The sequence below is a fragment of the Epinephelus lanceolatus genome, chromosome 13, assembly GCF_041903045.1.
Source record: "Epinephelus lanceolatus isolate andai-2023 chromosome 13, ASM4190304v1, whole genome shotgun sequence".
Taxonomy (NCBI): Eukaryota; Metazoa; Chordata; class Actinopteri; order Perciformes; family Serranidae; genus Epinephelus; species Epinephelus lanceolatus.
In genome coordinates this window covers 8,329,430-8,355,447 of record NC_135746.1, presented here as the reverse complement: position 1 = coordinate 8,355,447, position 26,018 = coordinate 8,329,430, and the positions used below count along the sequence as shown (strand labels likewise).

Genomic DNA, 26,018 nt, shown 5'->3' with positions numbered 1-26,018 from the left:
AAACGCCTCATTAGAACAAACACACCCCTCTGCCTGTAACCCTCCCAGACTCTCAGGCCCAACACGCCACGCTTGATTTAAATGGTTTTTTCCTTCTTCCATTTGCTGAATGCGCTGCGATGAACGAGCTGCAGCTGAAATGCGTGACTGATTTAATAAGGAGAGTGTTTCTGAGGAGGGGGCTGCAGCAGGAGCTCGGCTCTCACTCCAGCCCAGAGATGGCCCTCTGCGAGGTGGTTCGATTCGTACTGCATGGGGCCACTTTGTGCTGAGTGCTGAGTTACACATGGCTCCACATCAAGAGGAATTAAATCAACGCTGATGTCCTCCGCATGTCGAGACTGCAGCAGGGGCAGCTTAGCTGCATCGACTTAACCATGCTGTAATAACATAAAGGCTGATTTGAATAGAAGACGGAGAAATCAAATCACTGCGCTCAGTCCCAGGCCACAGATGTATTACCATGTGCAGGAACCCAAATATGCACCATAATTCACTTTAACTCCTCTGTTGGTGAGGCACAGAGCCTTGAACACTTAAAGATGGAGTAGGCAGTTTCATTTTATCGCTAGTGGGCAAAAATCCCATAATAACCTTTGAGCTTATTGTAGTTCAAGAGGTCTGAAGGAAAACTAGACGTCTGATTCTCCTCTTGACTCCTCTTGTTTTTAACTTTAGAAAATCTAGCCATGAGGGAGGACTTTGGCCAATCACAGGTCATTTCAGAGAGTGTTCCTATTGGCTGTTATACAAATGTAGATGCACGTCCCTTCAGATGGTGAAAGCCTGATTCAATAGTGGAGAATCCTGCAGCATAAAACGGGATTTATACCTGTGTGTACAGCCTACAGCATTGTGAGCATTCATACCTGTGTGATGGTGTGTCTGTGTCACTCTGTAGTTACACCTCCAGAACACTAGTCGGCAGCAGGGTTTCTGTGAAGTGCTGTAAAGGTTAGTTGATTCAAAACACATATTAAACACACATTAAACATGGCTTAATAGAGACAACAAAGAAGATCAGCGAAGACTTGATGGAGAATAATGTTGCTAATAATTTAGCTTTCTGCTAACCGGTGCTAAAGGCTAACAACTGCGGCTTCGAGTTCACGTTCACGTCGCTAACGTTAGCTAGAGCCTTGAATCACAGCGTGTCTCCTCACTCCCCGCCGCTGCAGACGGAAAGCGGCAGGGCTGTGGTGCTATTTGTTTAAGGGCTGGGTTTGCAGTGGTATCAAACGGCATCCTCCGGGGCCGACTGTTAAAAACTGCAGTTCATCTCATGTCCACTTGAGGGGGCTCCAAGAGCGAGTCAGTCCCCACAAACCTCCATGTTAAAATGTAGAAATAAACAGCCTGGTACAAAAACAGTTTTGCATAATCAAATGCGGGCAGCTTTACCTGACGGTGATCTGCAGACAGTGTCCTCAGCTTCTCGGTCAGATCCACCCCTCGCTCCTTTACAGCTCTACCCTCTCATCCAAATATGGTCACTTCTGGCTCCAAGAGGCCAAGATGGTGACAGCCAAAATGCAAACAGGAGTCTACAAACCAGTGGATGACATCACAGTGGCTACATCCATTATTTTTACAGTCTATAGGCAGTATGATACAGGTCAGTTTTAGAGGCAACTAGCAAGAACCCATCTGAATGTCAGTGGACATCAGCATCAGACAAATACGCTCAGAGGTGCCATTTATGGCAGCACAACCCGGGTGCCAGCAGTTGTAACACTGCCGGCAAATACCGTAATATAAAGAGCGAGAAAGTCTCTACAGGAAGGGCGGGATTGGCAGTGGGTCAAACCAAGCCTGGCCTTTCACCTTGCACTGTCCAGTCCCCCTGTAAAATTTCAAGCCAAGCCATGATGGTTATTTCTAAACCTAACCATATGCTTTTGTTGTCTAAATTTACAGAAGTTAACCTAAAAATGTTTTCGTATTTATGCATGACTGTAAACACAGTACCTGAAATTTTCTGTGAAAACATAATTTATTTTAAAAGACAATGCATGTAACCAGTATTGACATGCTGTCCCTGAACATGCAAAACAGACGCAGTAGGGTACCTAGGGCATCATATTTAGACGTGTAGGTTCACTGACAAAGTGACCATATTTGACGAGTTGGGACAAAAACAAGTTGCAGCCAGTTGTCACTCGATGAATGAGTTGATGTCAATCAACACACCTTTCATGTCAATATGAAAATGACTATTCCATATTTGGGTTTTTACTGTCTCCCTTGAATGACTTACACTTCAGTGATGATGGCATCTTATAGTGCAAAAAAAAATGTTGAATTGTGGCATCAGCAGCACTCTCCTCTGGAGGGCGGAGAGCAGCTCTGGAGATGGACCCCGAGTCAGCACCTGAAGCACCCCAACTCCAGCCCGATTAGCAAACTTTATGTTGCTGCTGTTACTCAGGTTAGACACTCTCACTCAGCCATCAACCAAAGCTCCACCTCCTGAGCTGAGTCTGCTCCTCTATCAGGGAAGCAGTCCAAAGTGGCGGGGAGCGAGGTGGAGGGGCGTTGGGGTGGCTAGCAGCTAATTCTTGTTTCATTTATGGAATGAGCTGCCTGTGACTGAGAAATAAGACTAAATAAATCAATGTATGGGAAACACTGAGTTACTGTATGAAGCACATGCATACGCCCGTGGTCGTCCGGTGGGAGGGGCTTAGGACAGAGAGGGGAGCTGCAGGAGGAGGTCGTATTTTCAAACTCTGCAGATTTCTGCCTCCCCCTGCTTTGAGTGAAGCATCAGTACAGTGACAATGTGCCGCTCCTGGAGGCAATGTCCGAGTAAAATGCTTCAGTCAGGGTGTTTCGTCTCATCCTGTAACCCCCAGATTTAATTATGTGTAAATATCTGCAGTCGTCAAGTGTGTGGGAGTGATATGGAATATTCTAGTAATTAGTGCAGAGTGTTTTAAACGAGAGGATGGGTGATTCCTTCAGGCCTTTGTCTCGTCTCTGAGCTCTAAAATAAGTACATCATCCTCAGAAAGTGTGAGAACACAAGCATGGGAAAACACAGAACTGTGCATACTGATAAGATTGATTGTGTTGGTGACATCGAGGGCGACAACACAGTGACTGAACTAATTGAATAATTCATGTGATTAATTATCTCCAGATATTACAGCACGGCGATGTACAGGAATCTAATAAGAAGCAGGCGTCGACAGATGCTGCGTCTGTTCAAACATGATTTGAGCTGCGGCTGCGAGCCAAAACGCTCCGGAAAATAAAATGGGTAAAAAAAGATGACTAACACAACGTGGCCATTTATTCATTTTTGTTCTTTTATTCACATAACGGTAAGAGGAGAGTGGGATAAGCCAGACATGACATGCACAAAATATATCAAAACTCTCTGTGGGGAGGCGGACAACTCAGCTGCTGCCTCCGCTCTTTCACACAGCGATAGAGAAGGGGTGAGCGTCGGGGTGAGGGTGAGAGAACACAACAGTTTGAAGGTTAGAGGTAAAGCCCCTCCGGTGTGCCCTCCTGCTTCTTGTACAGGACGTTCTCCTTGGACTTCTTGAAGTCTTCGTTGGTGACTTTCATGCGGCGCTCCCGTAATGCCATGAGGCCCGCCTCTGTGCAGATGGCCTGGAGGACACAGGGAGGAGGACAGGAGGTGAATATAAAGCGCCAGGCTCGAGTTCAGCTTTAATAAATGTTTCTGTACAACAAAAGACAGTCGTGGTATATTTGGAACAACAGTCCATGGGGCCACGATTGGCCCTTAGGCCAGACTCTGGACACGCCTGTCTCACAGAGAGCTTCTTCCAAGAAGGTCAAAGTAGGATGAATTGTACAGTTTTCTTCGAAAATGTTTCATTAAAAATAAATATGGTGTGGTTTATATGTACCTGAAGTTGAAGTATTTTTCTTATTTTGCACAGTAGATGTGCACATTTAGAAAAGCATTTCATTATATGTCTGTATCCAGGGTTCCCACACATTTTCATGGAAAAAATTTCAACTTTTGAAGGACCCACAAAACAAAACAAAAAACTCTTGCCCCACTTGCCTGACATTTTCTAAAATGACGGATTCAAACTTTTCAAACATGACGGGAGAAACGGAGTGCGGGACGAAAATTAAGAAACATATGCGATGGTAAACAAAACGTTTTCACACATCCACATAGCTACGTTCAGGGTTGCAATGGTATGAGATTGTCATGGAATGACAACCATCTCTGAAAATATCGCACTTTCACAGTATTACAGAATTTATATCGTTATCAGTCAGAATGACCCTGAGAGGACTGAAAACAGAAGGGTTATTTTGGTTGAGCAAACATTTTATTACTATAAGTGAAAACTGAAACCATTTTGTTTACGGAAGTCGTCACAGTATACCTTGAAACCGGTACATCGCTGCAACCCTAGCTACATAATGTTGACAGCTACGCAAAATAAATTTGTCGTTATGTTACATTACATGGAAGGTTATCCATTGCACGCAACAAAATTCCCTATTTTTCCAAATCTTTCAATGATTTTTACTAGGGCCTGACCGATTTATCGGCCGGCTGGTTTAATCGGCTGATTATAGTCATTAGAGAATAACTGGCAATCAGCCAAGAGTTGGCCGATTGATGCCGATGTTAACAGTTATATTTCTATCACTAATAAAATGCAGGGAATATGGTGTTTTACTTAGAAATGATGTCCTTGTGTTACTTTTTGCACTATAACATACCTCTGTTAAATTGGCAATAATAAGAAGAACTCTGGTACTGTGAACATACATGTGAATGTCTTAATTCATGTAGACTTTACATGATTATTTTATTTCCCAGAGGTTTACTGCCTTTTTGCACATCATATTTTGGATTTATTTTGTGTTCAAATTGTTCATATGCTGCTTGTTCCACACAATTTCTGATGATAAAAGTATTTGAAAATAGTAAAATGTTCTTCCTTCAATTTATATCTTTGTAACGAGTGTTTGAACTATATTTAAACCATCAAAAGCAGGTATTTCTGGGGTTTTTTTAAATTGAAAAACATAAAAATTTACTTGGCCGATATGTCGGTTATCAGATTTTTTTATTCCATGATATCGGAATCGGCATCGGCCCCAAAAAATCCATATCGGTCGGGCCCTAATTTTTACTAACTCTGAGTTTTCCAGGCATTGAAAATGTGATTTTATGTTATATGACTTTTCGAGTTTTCCATGACTGTGGGAACTCATCCGCCAGGCAAGATAATTTGTTAATTCCACTACAGGAGAGACTTTGTGTTTCCTGCAATTAGGTGGAAAAGATATGTGCAAGTATCGGCATCAACAATCAGCCAAAATGATTCGGAAAATATCAGACATCAGCAAAAATACAACATTGTGCATCTCTAACTATTTTCAAATAGCTGTAGGTGGTTTTTATTCAACCTCTTTTCCACTGTGACAACTTGTCACCTTGTTATTTGAATCTATTTAACACATATTTAACAAGGGAGACCTGGCCAAGACAGCTGCATACGAAAAGCTACAGCCAAACAATAAAAAACAAAAAAGATATACAGTAATATATAGAAACCTACGCACCATGACAAGAACATACTGTTTCATTCATCCTTGTACTTTTGATGGCTTTAAAATCAGACCAATTCACATAGTTTCAAATCTTTTTAAAGGTTACTCCAAGTTGTTAGTGAGTAGTAAATTAATTCTAAGATATGTAATTTAAACTGACCACCGTTCAGACCACAGCACCAACACATGATGCTGTTTGACAATCAGAAGATAGAGTTTGGGTGCAGCTCACACTTTGGTTCTTATAAAGCTGACAGTAGCAGATATCAGAGGAGCTGGTTTATTCTCTTCTGCTCAATACCAGCTTTTCAAAATGACTGACATCATTTATGTGATCATGTTGAAGCTGTTAAAGAAATTCAAGTATCACACAGAATGCTTGACACCCAATCAGAGTGTAATCCTGTCAGTCGCCACATGAGGGCAGCAGAGTTGAGTCAGTCAGAATTAAAGAGTTAAACGTTCAGTGAACTCTGGATATTTTTGAATGGAGCATGTGATACAGTTAAACAGTCGTTTGATCGCCACTAAATCAGAAAATGAGCGGTTCATCTTGTTTACCTCTTTCTGCTGAGTCACAGTGTGAACCCACTCACTGCACGAACCTCCTAAACTCACGCCATCAATAATGTCTGGTCACAGAATGAGGCCGGAGCAAACTAAGAGCACACACACATCTCTGGTGTCAGGACGCACTTCGACTGGACACAACCTCTAACACCATGTTGCTTAATCTACTCTCATGTTAACACAGTGTACTCCTACAGATACTTTCTCATCTGAAGGAGTAAAGACAGAACTCATCATCATCTCGTGGTGCATTTAAGTTTTGGCTTTTACTTTTCATCATGTTTTATTGGCCTTCAGATTATTTATAAGATCCTTTCTGATCTTAACCAAGTGGCCACTCAAAAGTCAAACTGGTGAGTAGATTTTGGATCCAGCTGCCTAACTCTCACCTTAATGTCTGCTCCTGATAGGTCGTCCTTAGCTAGGATGAGGTCATCAAGGGTGACATCATCTGCTACTGTCATGCGGCTGGTGTGGATCTGGAAGATCCTCCGTTTGGTCTTCTCGTCCGGCAGAGGAAACTCGATCTTACGGTCAATTCTCCCTGAAGAGGAGGAGGAGAGAAGAAAACGTCATGAACTGCAGCTGTAGAGAGGAGACACTACGGGGTTGGTTTTTTTTACACTGGTGAATTTTGACATTTTCACACAAGTGGAAAAAAAAACCCTCCAAAATGCACATTAAAGCTATAGTGCGTAACTTCTACATGTCCGTAAATGTCCGTTTCACCCAAGCCACTACTAGAGGAGATGACACAATTCTGATTAAGCCAATCGGCTCCTCTAACATCTCGCGGTATTTTTCAATATGTATCATTTTTAGTTTGCGTGTTGACCGGCGACATTCCCGCGCTGGTGCACAGGAAATGCTTCCTCACAACAAGAAGGGAGGGGGAGGAAGAGCGTAGAGTGTCATAGCAAGAGGTAGAGCGCAGGTAGAAAGACAAAGCAACGTGGCAGAGAAGCGGCCAAGACACGGTTCAGAAGTGGATCCTACCACAGAGAAATAGCCTGGACTCTATTAGCAAAGAAGGAAAGTGACCGACGGAGAAGGCAAACAAGGATTTGTATTGGCGTTGCTTTTCCTCGGTGCAGAGCCCTGAAGGAAGAAATTGGGCTGAGGGCAGACACGGATGTTGCCTTGCTGCTGTTGGATAAGTAAGTGACTTGGTTTATAATTATATTATGAGTAGTAACGTACTCTGTGTACACGGTGTGTGGCAAGTGTTACTCTGTGTACGTGGAAGTGCCATCGGCTTATTAGTTGTAATAACATATTATCCGCTGGGAGGCGACAGAAGTTATGCACTATAGCTTTAAAGTTTTTATTTTAGTTCAGATTTCTATTCTGGAAATTTACGTCAAAGCACATATTTGATTAGATAATGACTCATTTGCAATGCAACAATTACAAAAATGTGCCTCCAGCTGCTGAAAACACTTTCAGTGATCGATCAAGTAATCAACTGGGAAAGTTTTATGGTGATATCTTATTAGTTCTAAGTTTTACTGATTCACTTGTAGTGTCTCCATATTTAAAATTTAATTCAGGGACTAATGCCAGTATCTCTCACTCAAAACCAATCTGATTAATTAACACAGTGCTGTGCTGATTGATCAAACACTGATCACTATTGGTTAATTGTTAAGTATTAATAATTTTACAAAGCAGTACGTGTAAATGATTCTGCCCACACTCAACTGAAACCCCAGAACTTTTACACTATAGTTCACAGGAAAACATGTTAAAGCAGATCTGATTAATTAAACTGTTTGGTGCCCAGAGTCTAAATAGTTTAATGAATAAATACTGAGGTCAGGCAAATGATTGAAAATCTTGTTAATTTCAAAAATCAAACTAGAAAAAACATGTTTTTCATCAAGAGGAAAATCTAATTACTTCTCTGAGTCTTTCTGGAATAATAATGAGGAAGAATTCTGCACTGTCAAAGGGACAGTTCAGATCTTCTGAAGTAGGGTTTTATATATGAGGTACTTTTCCATAGTCAGTGTATTACCTACAGCACAACCCCAGTTTGGAGAACCAGGCAGGAGTACAGACATTAAAGCAAAGTAATGTTCTAAAGTAGTGCTGCACGATTTGATAAAAATGTGTGATTACGATTTGAGTGGATAATATCGCAATTTGCGATTGCGATTACAGTATAATACATAAATGTTATCATGAGTCTTGTTGCTTGATTCAGTGTTTCCCCTACATTATATTAGGGGGGCACTGACCTGACCTGACATAGTTATTGTTATGGACAGTGTGTTAATGACCATCAACAGACTGAGCACAGTCAAACAGGCTGCTCACACAGCAGCACAGCACGGCACTGTACACACAGCGGAGTGAGCCTGTGTTGCGTTCAGGCGTTGTTACGAAAATGACAGCACGTGAATAGGCCGTAACACAACACAGCAACATGTCAAGTGGGCCGAAACCGAGCAAAATTGCTCAGTTTTTCATTTGTTATTATATAGTTTGTTATAGAGTCAATGATTTCCCCGTGACACTTACAAGTGTTTGCGTAACTGTGCTTGGATGTTGTGTATGAGGCTCTGGTGTCTTTCAGTTGTCTCTGTCTTTAACGTTACACAGCTTGGCTTTCTCTCGCATGCATCCTTCCTGCTTTTCTCTGTGCTGTCTCAAGTGCTGATATAAATTGATCGTGTTGCCGCGGGAACTTTTACACAGCACGTCTTTCTGTTCAACGTCGCCGTACCTGAATCCAAAGTATCGGCATATAATAGACGTTTTTTTTCGCCACCAACTCAGCCTGTTCTTGGTCAGGACAGCTTGTGGGCGTAATGTCAACAAACTCCACATACTACAGGAGAGGTAGTCACATTCACAGGCACACACGTTAACATTTATTTACATCAAATCACAGCCTTTTATGAGGTTATGTAATCGCACAGCCTGACATCGCGATTGCGATTAGATTAATCGTGCAGCACTATTCTAAAGTGGACGGGGGAGCAGCAAAACATCTTTTAGCCACCTAAAAACAATATTTTCACTGCTTCACCATACCAAACAGCAATTTCTGACAGGGAGCTGAAGCTGTTACATCACTCTCTTCAAAGCCAGACTCCACTGAGAAAAACTGTCATTTAATATTGCTGAACACAGGAGCTGCTGGTCTACTGCTGCCTCTATGAGTTAGTTTGTCTGTGTCATTGTGTGACTTTGGTGAATCCTAATGAACACTTTAAAACACCAAAGTCACACAATTACACAAACTCACTAACTGATGGAGACAGCTGCAGAACAGCAGCTCCTGTGTTAAGTGAGTTAAAATTGCTGTTTCTGTCAATGGAGTCTGTCTTTGATGAGAGCACAGATGGAGAACTGAAGCTGATATTGGCTTTCACATGAGAAGGGGCCGTCTGACAAAGAGGTTAAGCGGTGAAAATACTCTTAATATAGTGTACACAAAATACATGCTGCTGTCCCCAAAGATGAAGAAAAGAAATTCAGTTCCAACATCAGAAAAATGATGTGATATAATGTCTCTGTCCTGCCATGACAGAATACAACCATTCTGTCTTATCAGACAAATGTAGGTGTCAGAATCCGATCCAAACAGACTCCTACTGACCAGGTCTGATGAGGGCTGGATCCAGGGTTTCTATCCGGTTGGTGGCCATGATAACTTTGACGTCTCCTCGCGAGTCGAAGCCGTCCAGCTGATTGAGCAGCTCCAGCATGGTCCTCTGGATCTCCCTCTCACCGCCAGAGTTCGAGTCATACCTGCACAACACAGACAGGTCGTACACATTTATCTAAAGAATTTAAAGGATGCACAACACGGCCACATGACCTCAGACCCCCTTTTACATCCTGCAGTTCTCTTACAGCTGCTGACCCATTTAACTGAGTTGTTTTCAGAGTGCAGAAACATCTAGAAGCCTACTGATTCTCCAAGTCAACATCTAACCAGGCTCGTTCATTTACATCAGCCAACATATTACCTCACATTGTTGTTGCCGTTGCTGCCAACAAGGATGAAACACAGACAAATAAAGCTTTTGATTTTGTACTTCCTACACTGTCTGTTGCTTCTGGTCCTGTTACTGTCACCTTCTTTTAATAGAGGACAGGAAGAAAGCTGCAGCTGCTGCGCTACATCACCCCCACCTGAGTGATGTTCACACTGAATATAAAAACTCTGTCTACTGTACAGATTAATAATATTGAATTATCATTTTAGAATCTCCCAAACAGAAACACACTTTCAGTTCCATGACGATGAAGTTAATAAACCTGTTAATGAGCTGTTAAGAGTTGAATAAAAATAAAAGTGTAAGAGTCAGTGATCACACTTACTTATCCAACACCTTGTCATCCACTCCTGACGCCCCACCCGAGAGACGTGATACATCGTCACTGTTCTGATCACAGTCTAAAATAGTTTAAAGCAGATGTTCTGTGTACCTCTTTGTGCCGATGGCGTCGATCTCGTCGATGAAGACAATGGAGGGCGCGTGCTCCTCTGCCACCCTGAAGAGCTCTCGCACCAGCTTGGGCCCGTCTCCCAGGTACTTCTGGATCAGCTCTGAGCCCACGACGCGCAGAAAGGTGGCTGATGTCTGATTGGCTACGGCCTTGGCGAGCAGCGTCTTACCTGGGACACACATGACATAACAAATGCTTATTCTTTGCCATATATTCAAACATGTCTTTAGCATGAGATTACTCAGGGCATGTTCGCATCTTCAGTGTAAGTCCACTAAAGTGTTGTTTTTTTTAAATGGAGTCTGGTGGGTTTGGTGATGGCGATTTTGAGCCTTTCCAGGTTGAACAAAAAGGAACGGCTGAGAAACAGTCCGACAGAATTTCAGGTTGGTGAAACAGAACATGCATGACGATATGTTGTAATGGTGACGCTGTATTGATTACAAAGAATCAAATAAAATTTTCTCCCTGTGTCAGCGTGGGTTTCCTCCAGGTGCTCCAGCTTCCTCCCACAGTCCAAAGACATGCAGGTTAACTGGTGACTCTAAATTGTCCGTAGGTGTGAATGTGAGTGTGAATGGTTGTCTGTCTCTATGTGTCAGCCCTGTGATAGTCTGGTGACCTGTCCAGGGTGTTTCACAGCTGTCAGCTGCAGCCGCCTCGCTCGGTACTGAACCATTTTTAATTGTTGTTATAGTTATTATCAATAGATTGAGTCTTCTACCATCCTGCAAGGAAAATATTTTATACATATCTGTTGGTCATTAGTAGTGAAATTACATTCTGGTGCATAATTACATTAATAATTACAGTTACTCTGATTCAGGGTGATTATTATTATCTTTTATATTCCTGAGAAACTCCTCCAAATGTCGGGCGTGCTTCATTATTGTTTGTTTTGTAATGTCCTGCTGTTATCCACTTCACTTGTTGACATTTCCATCCTTCATATTAATTAACCTCCGGGACCCTTACTTTTTTTTCCTGACCGCCTGCTCCCCCCTGCAGCAAAGATAAAACCACCTGTTCCGGCGAGATTTGTGTTGGGTCCTGCGGGATCCCAACACAAAGCAGTTCTCTAGTATAGAGTCATCTCACATCTAACTGGATCAATTAAGGGTTTATGCCACACAAACCAGAGCTGGTTGACACAAGTTGCTGATTGTTGGAACAGTGCAAAGACAGATTTTATGAGTTTGCAATTTTGGGGCTGTTTCTGGTGAAACAAAAAGGATCTCACTCTTCAATAAAAAGGTCTATCACTGTAGGGATCCTTTCCATAATGTTGTCAGACACTTATATTAACAATCTGAACCTGTCACTGGCAAAAACAAACACTTTTAGCGGACGTAAACTGACGATGCTGACATGCCTGCTTCGCGGCTGACGGCTGCAGCGTTCTCATTCAATATTGGACCGGTTTTAAAAACTGTTGTTCCCATCAGTCACTTGGACACAAAAAAAATGTGAAAATATGGTCCAGGTTGAAAAATACCGAAGTCACCCTGTAAGAAGTTCCCATCATCTACTGGATTTTATTATTTGCTCACATCCATGTGGATGTTTTCAGTTATTGGTCGGGTAGAACAGCAACACCCAGACTGGATGTTTTGAGATATTAAAATTGATCTGTGATGTTTCCATTAAAGAAAAGGTTAAGAGCTTGTAAACAAAATGTCACTTTTAGTTACTTTTAGGAAACGACCTGCAGCCAATTGATTTTCAGATGCTTGCGCAGCGTCCCATGACATTTTCTTTCATATCTCACTTGTCTTATTTCATCTGGTGTGCACATTTGTTCTTGTCTAATTTTGTCAGTATACATGCTGCTGGAGGTCTCTTACTCGCATTCAAAGGTTTTTAGGAATCCAAAATATCGCACACTGTCCCACGTGCACCTAAAAGGTCACGCACATCATAATGTTCCTTCAGATGTGCATACTGTTCACAAAGACAGTAAAAAAACATGACCTGTGACATTAATCAAAAAATTAAGATAAAAAAATTCTTCCTCTTGTCTTCTGGCTAAAATTTTATTTTATTTTGCTACTCAACTTGTAACAGTGCTGACATGTGGTTCTTTATAAATACACAGAGTGACTGTATTGAAATTCAGAGCCGAGCTGAAGCAAAGTGCGTTTCACTTAACCCTTATTTAATGATTAATGTTAATGAGTTAATGAGATCTCGTTCAGCGAAGAACAGATTTGATTGTAAATGTGTAAAAATGACTTTCAAATGCTGCACGCTGTGGCAAAGACTGAGAGGTTCACAAAGGCAATCACAGCGCTCCATGCATAATTATACTGCTTCCACCAAACCACTGCGCTATGAAACACTTCTTTTATAAACTGAAGGTGTTTCATATTATTAGAAGTGTAGAGAGCGCTTTTTCCACAGCAGTACTTAACTTAAGAGTTCAGAGGGTTGGTCACCTACTCTCACCTTCCTGCAGTGGTGCCCTTTAAAAAAGGTCCCTAATGACCATGTGGAATTTACCTGTGATGTCAGTCGGGGTAAACACACCTTTATCAAGGCTTGATGCTAACTTTTTTCCCAAGGAGCACATGTGCTCCTGAGTTGAAAAAGTAAGGAGCGCACAAAGAACTTTAGGGGCACAATGTAAATTGATCAAATAATGTGTTTTCCGTAATAAACGTGATGCAAATAGAATTTACAAGCAAAATTATTTAATGAATTTGTATACAAAATGTACAGAAAGGTAAAATCATCAAGTTTTGAAAAAGTACCGTGGCGAACGGTCCCTAACTGCGGGAGAACGGAGCAGGCTTCCCTGGAGGTCCGTCGCTTTTCCTGGTCCCTCTTCTCCGCCACACTTTGACTTATTCCCACCCAGCCGACAGCCTGGCCGTGGAGAACAGTCCCTAACTGCAGGGAGAACGGAGCAGGCTTCCCCGGAGGTCTGTCGCTTTTCCCGGTCCCTCCTCTCCGCCACACTTTGGCTTATTTCCACCCAGCCGACAGTGGGACTTATATTCATTGTGCCGACAGTGGCTTGGAAAACCTCCCATAACCGTGTCACACGGGGAAGAGGGAAGGCGGCTGTAGTTCCTCCAACATTTGCGGTTAGATTATCCTATTTTTTTATTGACAAAAATAGAGGCTGCTTCAGCTGATTTTTTTATGCGTACATGTGCCCCTAAATATTTTTTACAGTTCGCACACACCTATTTTTAGTCGTAAATGCGCGTGAAATGCTCGCACTGTCAAGCGCTGTTTATGGCTGGGTTTAATCCTTCTGTGATATAACTGGAAACTTAACATAGATGTACCTGCGTGTATACAGTATATACGACTTCTGTACCACATGTGTGAAACTGAATTATTTGTGTGTCATGAAAAGTAACGAGGGTGTAATTTTTTTCTAAGTGTAGTAGAACATTTTCTGATTGAGTGTTTTAAAAGAGCTACTTATTCATAGTCAGTGTATTACCAACAATAAAGTCTCTTGGCACACCCCCAGTTTGGAGGAGCAGGCAGGAGTAATGCCACAGAAGCTAAGTGGTGTTCTGCTCTGGACGGGGGCTGCAACAAAACATCGTATCTACCTAAAAACAGTATCAGTTTACTGCTGTGTTCAAACCAGTTGCAAATAAAACAATTTGCCCCAGTGAATAACGTGTTAAGTAAATCTAAGTGGGGCGTCGGTGGCTTAGTGGTAGAGCAGGCACCCCATGTACAAGGCTGTTGCCGCAGCGGCCCGGGTTCGAATCCAGCCTGTGGCCCTTTGCTGCATGTCATCCCCCTCTCTCTCTCCCCCCTTCATGCTTTCCTGTCCTGTCCATTAAAGGCAAAATGGCCCAAAAAATATCTTATAAAAAAAAAAAAAAGTTAAGACACGATTAGACATGAATCCCTGCAGAGCAGCTCAGTGGGCATGATGCAAATGACGTGACATACACAAATTAAGCAGCATGAATAAAGCAAGTAGTGCACAACCACAGCGTACACAGCTCTGGTTTTCTTTTATGTGTGATATTCGACGTCATGGACCGGCCAGGTCAGTAAACAGTAAAGAGGAACACAGAGGCCAGCGAAAATGTTATGGTGGTTACTTATTCTTATGTAACTTACTTTTTTAGTCTTTCAAATTAAATTTAAATTAATTTGGATCAATGTTTGTGCGCTGCTTGGACAAAGACGGTCAAAGACATATTTTGTGATGGCTCGTCATTGCATCTCACTGGTAAAGGAGCTAAAATTAACTTGTTCATGCAGGAGTTGTGTTCCAATCACTGCAGATCGGAGCTGGAAGCGATAAACAACCATGTCAACTGCAGAGTCATTTGAAACAGGTGTGAATGCCAATTAAAACTTTTACCACTGCATTAAAAAGTCAGATGTTAGCCAGTGTTAGTGGGTTTTTTGTGCAGTGGCAAAGGGGCTTTATATCGCTCTCTTCAAAGCCACCAGACTCCTTTGACAAAAATTATTATTTTAACTTGCTGACCACTAGAGCTGTTGGTTGACCGCTGCCTCAACCAGTTAGTTTGTGTTTACTGTGTTCCTTTGGAGTTTTACAGGGTTAGTTTGGATTCACCAAAGTCACACAACACCAAAATAAGTTGCCACTGTTGGTAACATGTTTAATAAAAGCACTCACCTGTGCCAGGCGGTCCGTACAGGATGACACCTTTGGGAGGCTTTATACCCATCTCCTCATAATACTCTGGATGTGTGAGAGGCAGCTCCACTGACTCCTGTTAGGAACAACAGAAAACTGCTCCTTCAGACTCAGCGCCCAAGGACAACATGTTACATTCACGAGCAACTCAACCTTCAGTTTGCTTAAAGCGGTTGTTGAGCAAATGTATTAACAGGTGACAGTGTTCATACAGACATTACAAAATGAAATTCAAAGACCTTCAAGTACTTTTTCAAGCAATATTTTTAAATTCTGAATATGAGATATGAATGTCTCTTTAGCCAGTGATAGGTTACTTACTGTATTACACTTTTTAATAACCATAAAATCTGCAACAAAACATCTGAATGACATGAGAACTGCTGCGCTCATTCTATTATAATGGTGTGCGGCGGACTCCGGGGTTTTTTCAGACCTAATTGTATTGCGGAGTTTTGCACAGCGGCGACCGGATCTTTGCTCTCAAACCACAAAAAAATGTGATGGCACAACAGTCTCCTTCAGTACATTATTCTATGCTTTCTTTTGATTTTCACATTGGCTAGTCATCCTGTTTAATTGATTCTGATTAAATTGGAACCGTTGAAACAAGTTGTAGGAAGCCTCTGCAAGTAACTGGTTGCTGGCAGACACTCTGTGCTGCAATAAAATGGTTAATCAGCAGTGCCACTGTAGAGCCGATGTGCTGCTGGTTCTGCCGGCCTGAATAGAATATAATGTCTATAGCCTTACTGTTGTGTACAGCCTTATAGACTGAGCTGAGTAGTGATGCGCGGGTCGACCCATAACCCACGGGACCTGCAAATGGACCTGCGGGTCGGGCAGAAGTGATCGTCTGTTAAATTGGTCTGTAAATGATATTTTGACATTATTTGACATTATTATTTTGACATTATTATTATTTTGACACTATTACTGTCATGGCATCCGAAGGTACTGATGCGTTGAGCAGGTGACAGTCCGCGGTCGTTTTCAAAACACACTTGTGTCACGCACTCCAAAAGAAACTTGTTGAAACTTTAAACAATAATTTATTGTACAAAACGGGGGAAACAAATGTTGACAAAAACGGTTCCATAATTCATATTAAATTCAAAAGATAGCGAAAAACAGCTACAAGTTAGAGGGAATAGTGATAAAGTGGTAAAACTTGGCATTGATCCACAGCCTCAGACGGATGCGCTCAAGTGTGCCGTGCGCACAAGCTCAGTTGGTAGGCGATAATATATTTTCACATTTTTAACAATGCAATTTAAAAGTTTTGATTTTTATTGATAATCTGCATTTACCAACAACAAAAAGACTACATTAAGCACCTAAAAAAAATGTTAAAAAAAAAAAGTAAATAAAAAAACCCGAATATCGAATACCAAATTTTCATAACGAATACCTACCCATAGAAACGAATATTCGAATATCCGAATATTTGGGTACAGCCCTAGTGTCCTCCTGCCTGCCCCACACCTACCTACCGCCGCTTCCCTGATATCTCACAGAATTTTCAACTCATTACAAAAAGGAGTGCAGGTTATAACGAAAGGGAAAATCATCTTTAAAACAGAACCATCTGAAAGTAGCCAAGGAAGCAATGCCAGCTGGAACGCCAGTTTCAATTTATAATTTTCAGTGGAGTTATGACACTGGAGCATAGCTGAAGAGAGGGGAAAACAAGTCACAGTGAAAAGCCGGCTCGTTAAGTCATGTAAAGTTTAGTCACGACAACAAAGGCCTGTTGGTTTTGCAGAGGATTTAAGAGTGGAACAAAGTAAAAAATAAACTACGTTGTCAGACGGGACATCATCAAGGCAAGGAGCTTTGACCCAGAGGTCCAATAGCATTAAACGCGCAACAGAAGAAGCAGCCAGTGACAACATGGAGAAATCTACATCCAGAGCTGTGAGTTTTTGGACGGATGAGGAGACAAAGTTAATGCTGTGCCAGCTGAAAGAGTTAAATATTTTGAAATACATGGATGGGAGGAAGAGTAGGAATGGTGACCTGTTAAAAAAGCGGTGGTACAGCTGGACGACACTCGATTGTTTGGTCTGTGATGTAACAGGTCAACCAGAAAAAGGTCCAATACTAACAAGCTGAGTAGCTTGTAGAGGAGTCGGACATACTTCAGTCGATAAATCCATTCCCCGCCTGCCCGTGCTTGTACACTGGGACAAGGACAGTAGTCCAATTAAATGGCCTAGTCGAGCTGTAACTGTAGCTCCAACTTACTGTGCATGGAAACGTTCTAAGTGACTTGATTAGACAGTGTTATGTGTTAAAGCACTATTTTCAAAGTATTCCAGTACTTTTTTACCTCAAAATTCAAGAACCCTGCAGTGATGTAAACAGGTCAATTTGAAAGCTACCAAAACTATCAGCCATATTGTGGTCAACCTTTAATGGCAACCTTTCAAGTCTGTCAGTATTTCACACTACAAAGATTTTGGGTGTTTTGTAACTTCAAAGCCAGACTGTGTAACTCTGGCTGAACGTTGGCCACTTCAGGATCCATTTTAACCCCGCAGGTTTAAGAGCTGTGTTTCAACTGTACCTTGATCTCCTGGATCTGATTGTCCAGTCCTCCGATGTCAGCGTAGGTTTCCTGTGGGGCCTTCTCCACCTTCATCACTGTCACCAAGGGATCAGTGTCATCCATCAGCACGCCAATCACAGCATGAACCTACAAGTGACACACAAACACAAGACAACGTGTGAGTTGTTTTACACTTCAAAGAGGTGGCAGACATTTAAAAATAGTTCTTTAAGGTGTTTGCACATGAACAGAAGCACACGGTTGAGTGAAACACGACTGAGAAGTTAAATAACTGTAATTATTTCATTTTAAAGCAGTATTTTGATGTATATTGAAGGAATGTGTTTTTAAAAAGGTAAACGTCAAATAAGGATTCTCACTGATCATTACCTTGTGGTTGAGCAGGACAGAGCAACCCGGCTCAAGCAGATCCTTATCCACAAAGGACAGGATGCTGACGTAGTGCTCTGATCCCACTGAGGTGGAAACGATGGCATGGTTGTCATCAATGATTTCCTCCAGAGTGCCCACAGACATGGGGGTCCCCCGCAGGTCGTCCACCTTTGACCTCTCCTCCTGTAGAAAAGATAAGATCAGGATTCTTTTATGAGGAGAAACAGCAGGAGAAGTTAAGATCTGGTCTGCTCTGTAGTACGACCAAAGCATGAAGTATGAATCATGTAAGCAAAACATGAGCGGACCTCCTGTTTCTCTTCCAGAGGCTTCATCTGCTCCTGATTTCTGATGAACTCTTCCTCCATCAATAGGTAGTCTTTGATACGCTCCTGCTTGAGCAGCTTCAGGCGGCACTGAGTGTGAGGAGTGACTGAAAGACAAACACAGGCCGACAAAGGTAAAATATTTATTAAAAAACACAACATATAAACATAGATAAATTCTATCCAAACTAAAACATCTTTTACAGACCTTCAGGAACTTGAAGGCTGTTGATATACTTTGCTCTGCTCATTATTCACATCAGAGTGGGTTACTGTGGGTTTGCTGTCTAGTTTTAATAGTGTTACAGACTCTTTTCCAGGAACGTCAGGGATAACTGCCAAACAGTATCCACTGTTGTAAACAGTGAGCTCAAATAGGGCTAAACAGGAGACCCAAGAATTGAACTCCTTCCATGAAAATCAGCTGCAAAAATTGAGACAGGTAACCAGCTAGATAACACGTCTTCACAACTCTCAGTCTTTATAGTTCCTTACCTAATGGTAGTTTACTGGCAGCATCTGGTCCCTTGGTCTTCTTCTTTTTCTTGCCAACTCTGGTGGGAATTGGAGGCTCGTACTTCTTTTTCTTGTCCTTCAGTTGGGGCCAAAGTGATAACATGTCAGAAATGGTACCAGCCAAAAACACATCAACTGTAGTGTTTAAATACTTGTTACTCTGGCACAAACAGCCCCACAAAATAATAGTTTGGCTGGTGTGAAAGCTGTCAATGGTGTGGATCAAACAACCAAACTGAAACCATTCGAAAACGTGGGTCTCTGTCTGCTTCCAAACAGACTCTGGTGCGGTTCGTTTGTGGTGTGAAAGAAAACTAACCAACCACAGGATTTTCTGATGCAGATATGTGATTCTGGAACAGCTAAACCAATAATAAATCCATCTGGTGATTGTAAAATCTGTCCACAATTTCATAATTGATCCTGATAAGGGCCACGTATATCCCGTAACCTATTTATGCTAATGCATACATATAACAATGGCAACACATACACACATTACTGAGAGTATTTTTGCTGCTTAAAAAGCTAATCAATCTGGCATTATTGTATCCAACTCTGTACTTTGTCTGTTCATTAAGTCCATTAAAAAGTGTCCCAAAGTATGAAGCCCTGAATCATTACTGAACAAGACGCCTTCTTTTCATCCTGTCTCTGTGTTAGTCATTATTCATAAAGTGCCATTGATTTGCGGTCTAATAACAGCCTCCTAATAATGTTTACAATCAGTTTGTCATCTATGAGCTCTTTGTGAAACCAAAGAACAGACACAAAAACACTTAAGAAGCATTAAGTTGCTGCTGCAGAAACTTCTGTTTGATTTCCCCACATGGGTCCTGATGATGCAGGATGACAAACGCCAACACTGTCCAATCAACTAGTTACCTGCCAGTCTGTAGAACTTCATGTTTACTCCTCTTGGTTCGTTTGCAACATGTCAGTGTGAACAGGAACTGAACCCAAACTAAAATGTGTGTCTCATTTTTCCCTCTGGTGTGGACCAAATGAACTGAACTACTGATGGGTGAAAGCACTCTAAGGAGAAATCTGGATCTCATGGCTGGACCAGTTGGGAACCACTGATCTCGATGACACTGAGAGCAGCCAGGGGAATGTTCTGAGTAAAGGGGTACATTTTCTGTTTCACAACTGAGAACATTACAGCAGAATAAATCTCATGTGGATGTAAAAAAGAAAACAAACATTCTGTGGTTCCACAAAATTATCCCCATTCATTGTCTATGGAGCAGCTCCAGACTTCATACCCCATGACATGTGGTTTTAAGAGAGAGTCGCTGCTTTTCACAAATACTGATTGAACTTTCTAAGACTATAAAAATAACATATTGGAATTCTTAATTTAGGTGACGTTCCCCTTGAATATTAGAATTCAAATAGAATAAGGAACATGTTATTTTATTACAGAGACCACACAAAAGATTAACATCTGATTACCAAAACAACAGATCCAGACAGCAGCCAGCAGAAGCTGTGTCATTCTCACCTTGTCATCCTTCTTTCCTCCTCCTGGACCGTGACCCCCACTCTGACTTTGACCCTAAAACAACATCAGACACATATTAATGAAGCTGAAAAGAAAAACAGACACCAACTCATTCTGACCTGTATAAATGGAGATTCCCCTTCTTGAACAACGTTAGCTCATTAGCTGTTTACAGTAACGTTACTGTTAGCTAACGCCGCCGTTACCTGCCAGAATAGCTAAATCCAACACGTCAGTTTGTATTAACGAGGAGCCAAACTCTGACAGTGTCATCTTGAAAGAAGCATCACGTACTCGATCAAAACAAGGAGAAAGCTACTTCTACAATATGAATGACTGGGCTAATAAGAGCTAGGTTAACGACTGCTGCCAACCGACACATCAAACCTAATGAAGCTAACAGTTAGCTTTGGGCTAGTCGGCTCTCACCTACTTTTAATTATGTCGTTATCTCACAAATAAAACATTAACCCACCTGAAACTACACTGCAGCACAAACATTAACGTTTCAAGCACTGAGAGTAATGTTTCATTGGTTAATAATACGTTTTATTAAAACAGAGATTCGAGCCGAAGAGAAAACTGCTTGCTCACTTACCATTGTTGGTTGTCGCTCTGAAGTGACGTCAGAGAGTACGGCAACTCCAAGGGACAAAAAGAGAACCAACGGAAGCCAAAATAAAGACGTCTCCTGTGGCGGACAGTTGTGTTTATGTCTGTATTTTAGTTTAGTTTTATTTCTAGTATTTGTTGCTCAACATGAGCAACATGATATTTTTAAGAATACGACGTGAAGATGTGCCTTGTTTGTTTGTATTCGTCATTTTGTCAATAAAAAGAGAATAACAACATCTGTGGCTGGAACAGTTTATTTTTATTTATTTATTGTTGTTGTGGTTTTATTGTGATTTTACAGAAGCGTATTGCATTCACTTGACAAATTAAAAAAAAAACTTTTATTGAGTAATTTTTTCTGTTTTTCAGAGTAATTTTTTTTATTCTTCTGTTTTTCGGTGTAATTTTTTGGGGGGTAATTTTTTTCTGTTTTTCTGATTTTTTTTTCTGAGTTAAGAGAGCAATAGAACAACAGACACTTTCATTCCTTTCTTGAGAGCTCGATATAATGGAAGCAAACATGACCCACTTGTTTAGTTTAATCCAGTTTTACTTTGTTTTGGGTCTGAGACACTGGGAGATACTCTTGTCTTTAAGTCATATAGATGGTGTTGTCATTAGTTTGTCAACTTTACGCAGGCACCAGTCACTTGCAGATGCCAGGTTGGAGCTTCTCGCAAGATTTTGAAGTATCTCATCTCCTCGTTCAGGAAAAAAAAATACACAAAAAACAGAAAAATAAACAAATTACTTCAAAAAACAGGGCTATTTTTTATTTGTCAAGTGAATGCAATACGCTTATGTGAGCTACTGGATACAAGAATTTTCCCATGGGCATGAATAAAGTATCTATCTATCTATCTATCTATCTATCTATCTTAATATATCAACCATTGATTTTACTATTAAGCTGCAGAGAAACAAGACAGAGTGGATGAAAATGTAATTCAAGATCACACGCACCTTTGCATAGCCTACATGTAGGTCGACAGGTGCACAGGAGAGGATCATGGGCTGACTATACCAGAGGACATTTCAACCTCAACACCCTGTGGTCCTCCAGGGATTGGATTAAATAAAAAAAGCATAATTTCAAACAAAATCTGAAGCTAAACTCAATTAAGTGAACATCACGTGTCATGTGTTGTCACTGTCGTTCCCATCAGCTTTTTTCAACAAGACGAAAATTAAGTGTATTGTTTGTCATGAAGATTATTAAAAAATAAATAAAAATGATGTCATCTTGAACATATTGAGGTGAAAGACACAAACTGAACCAGACACGGTGACGTTAATGACAGCGCCCTCACTACTGTACGAGGTGTTGACCTTGCTACTCCACAGAGACGAGGACGGACTGAAGCTGCAGAAATAATATCGTCCTAATTTTGTTTCTGAGAGAACGCTCACTCTGCATATTCAACTAGCGCCAGGCTCTCACAGCCTCGGTTTCCACTGACAGTATTAATTAGCTTGCTTGCTGTTTACACCACCCCACACACCCCCACCTGCCCCCATCACTCATGCACATGATCAATCAATAATTATGCACACAACATTAACAAAGCATTCCATTCATCCTAATTAAGTCATTAAGGTAATTAGGGCTTTCACTATTTGTGCAGCTGAGGGACTGTCCTTTATTTTCTCTGTGAAACAATACATATTTAGGGCCCGAGCACCACGCAGTGCAAAGGACCCTCTTGAAATTGAAGGGAATTTTTCTTCTTCTTCTTTTTCCTATATATAAATTGCTTTTTGAGGGGCTGAGATGCTCAAAAACTCATGAAACATTGCACACAAATCAGAAGTGGTGGACTACAAACTTTGAACAAAGCAGCGCCCGCAGTGCGTTTAACATACATGTACAAAAACTGGTTGGCAAATGTAACATCACAAGACATACAAAAAGGCCTCTTGGAGCCATACCCTAAACCCAACAGGAAGTCAGCCATTTTGAATTTACTCTGCAATTTTTGTGCATTTTTTAGCCATTTACAGAAGTTGTACTTTACCAAACTCCTTGTAAAGATTTCGTCTGTTTGACTATGATTCTATTGGAATCATCTGAAGACCTTCGACATCAGAAGTTACTCAAAGTTTGAGTTTTCGTCAAACTGTGCGACTATGGCAAGCCATCAAATTTTCATGTTTTGCCACCAAACAGGAAGACATTAATTTTGAGGAAATATCGGTGATTTAAGCTGAGATTGGTTATGTTTTTTTTTGATGGAAGCGTTTATCACACATGATGTGTCCAAGGACCGTCAGAGACGTCACGGTCCTTGGACATTGGACATTGTCACCTCCATCCCTCTCATGCACAGTTAGATTACACTGCTGTTTATATTCATATTTATTTAACTGGTCATTCATTCCATTATGCACTTTCAATATCAGATGCCTCTTAGTCCAGGGCTCTGCTGGAACTGTCTTCACACTCTACATGTGTGCTTTTATTTATCTGTATATGTACATTTGCACACGTGTATGCATATGTGTGATGTATATACAGTATATATATACTTTTTAGATTTGTAAGCTTCAAGGTATTGCGCTGACAAGAGTTAAAGTAACGCGTGAATACGAGTCTTACCTTGTAACCAATCAGGGGGCATGATGAACGTGTTTGCGGAAATGAAAGCACAAGTGAGAGCAGTTGGATAAGCCGCGCTCGGTTAAGCTCCTGATGTGAAACTGAAGTTAAATAAACCAGTTAGTGTATGGTGGCACCTTGGGGTTAGGAGGAAGTGCAATTCTGTTCTCATGTATTTTGTAAATTGAAATGACAATAAAGTTGAACTAGATTTAGTCTCTATATACAGACTCTACATTCAGTGAATGTAGAGTCTGTAGGCAAACCTCGGAGATCTTGCCTCCAGAAGAAGAGCGGAAGAGCCCTGGTTTCCGGGTGTAGGCTGTTTGTAGTCTGCGTGATATTGACCAATCAGGTTTGAGCCGGCTGCAGTTGTTGCCAGGTTAAACGGTCCGTGCGGTGAACTAATGAGGCGGAACATAATTGGCGTCACTCCAAACTCTGAATCCATCGCAATGGTTCAGCATATTTACTTATATATAAACGGAAGTCGGAAACGGAAATTCGCCTCCTCCGCCCAAATCAAACCGGAATGCCAAAAAATCAGGGGTCTGCCCCCAGGGGCTGTATCGCCGTCTGCCGGAAGTCAAACACCGAATATAGCCGATGGGTTCCGAGACTGAACTAGATTTGACTTGAAGTTTGAAAATCCAATGATTATTTCAGTTTTTACAATTTCTGCTTGTGATAAATGGTGTAATTATGGCGATTTTTAAAGAAAACTTGCCTTCCTCACCATGTTTTCTTTAAAAATTGGCGGTAAAATAAATACAAAACACAGCCACTTAAAATTTGTACACCCCTCCCTGAAGCCAAAATAAAAAACATAACTCCCTCCTCAGTGCATAAAAATGATTTGATGTTCCTCCCGCTTTCTGCACCATCGCCTTCCCTCATAAATAACGAACCAGTCTCTAATCCCTCTCGTCAGGAAGTCTAAAAAGCCATTGTTTGACAGCCACTAATATATAAATCACTGTTATTTCCTCTAAAATGTCACAGTCATAATAACGGGGAAAAAGAAAATCCACTTTCATTTATTCTCATTATATCTCACAGCGTGGTCACACATGCATCTTTACTCAGGTACACAGAGTTTTCACACCTTTTGTGAACAGAATAATAAAATACCCACCTATGAAGTTTGTTCCTGCTGAACCATGAATGGTGAGGTAACACTAAGAGCACCTCCGCAGCGCAGCAGGATAAAACCACAATGTCAAATCTGACATGACTGTTCCATTAGAGTGTGCTCCAAATTGTCTCCAACGCAGCGGGTACGACAGCGGTGTCAGTAATTCTCGGGGAGTTGTCGTGACCCAAAAAAGAACTTCAACAAAGAGTCTTTGTATGTCTGCATCTGTCCGAGTCTCACAGGTAGTACACAAACATGCCCTCGTGCAAACACACAAACAGAGACAAACACAGAGGCATTTGTTGAAAGCTATTATTATGTGTGTGAGCACACTTTCTTTGACATATTCTCTGATCCTCTATTAGGCTTTTTTCTGCAGGCGCTTGAACGTGTGACTGTGTGTGTGTGTGCAGCGTGCATGAGCGTTGACAGTGCCAAAACAACATCTTTGCAGTTTGTATATGAGATTATTCTGTCTGAGGGTGAGATTGTCTCCATAGCAAAGAGTGGAGGCTGCCAGATCCAAGTTATTTTTGTCAGGTTTATTCTGCTGTATCAGATATTGGGTTTTATTTTTTAGGGATTTGTTCATGTCCGTGTTATTTTCACACTCTGAGCTGTTAATGAACTGACTTGCTGATTATGTAGCAGACACCTCAGTTAGTATAGGTGAGAGCAAAATGTTCACGTGTAGGTTAAATCCAGGGCAAGGCAGACATTAAGTCATGTCCTCAGTACCTTACGACAGCTTTAACTTGACAGAGCAGAATAATTGACAAAGCTATAGGAGATTGTTTGACATGGATGAATAAAGGCTGCAACAATGAACCCAATAGTTGCTCCCATGGTACATATCCATCCAGTACAACGATAATGGTGACAGATTTACCTCTCAAAATTCTTGGTCTGATTTTAGACAAAAGCAGCCGCTTTTATTTCTAGGCGGTGACCGCTGATTTAGTCGGCTAAAAAGACAACTTGGCAGATTTAAACAACTGTAGCTTGCTAGCTAATGTTAGCTCCACGTGTTGTTTGAAAAGGCTGTCTGACTTTTTAATGTTTCCTGCAGACTATTGAAAAAAACACAAAAACAATCTTGTATAGGATGTGACTTTTTGGCCACAAACACGATATTGTGCTAAAA

General features: G+C 41.3%; 1 protein-coding gene across 1 annotated transcript; it reads right to left on the bottom strand.

The window, feature by feature from the left end:
- Positions 1–3,289: 3,289 nt before the first annotated feature.
- LOC117271267 (26S proteasome regulatory subunit 4) lies at positions 3,290–21,169 on the bottom strand. The gene is made up of 11 exons (XM_033649418.2): positions 21,127–21,169; positions 20,529–20,582; positions 19,004–19,100; positions 18,491–18,615; positions 18,180–18,365; positions 17,808–17,936; positions 15,218–15,314; positions 10,573–10,762; positions 9,737–9,888; positions 6,519–6,673; positions 3,290–3,621 (listed from the first exon to the last, which is right to left on the bottom strand). The coding sequence occupies exons 1-11, from the start codon at positions 21,127–21,129 to the stop codon at positions 3,487–3,489; spliced, it is 1,323 nt and encodes a 440-aa protein (XP_033505309.1). The 5' UTR covers positions 21,130–21,169; the 3' UTR covers positions 3,290–3,486.
- Between the last annotated feature and the right edge of the window lie 4,849 nt (positions 21,170–26,018).

What these genes read in the sequence shown, in the direction of transcription:
- LOC117271267 (XM_033649418.2), bottom strand. An exon ending in TGCCAGTAAACTACCATTAG is followed by an intron (nt 18,616 to 19,003) that starts GTAAGGAACTAT and finishes TTTGTCTTTCAG; the next exon opens with TCACTCCTCACACTCAGTGC. An exon ending in GTACGGACCGCCTGGCACAG is followed by an intron (nt 10,763 to 15,217) that starts GTGAGTGCTTTT and finishes TGTGTGTCCCAG; the next exon opens with GTAAGACGCTGCTCGCCAAG.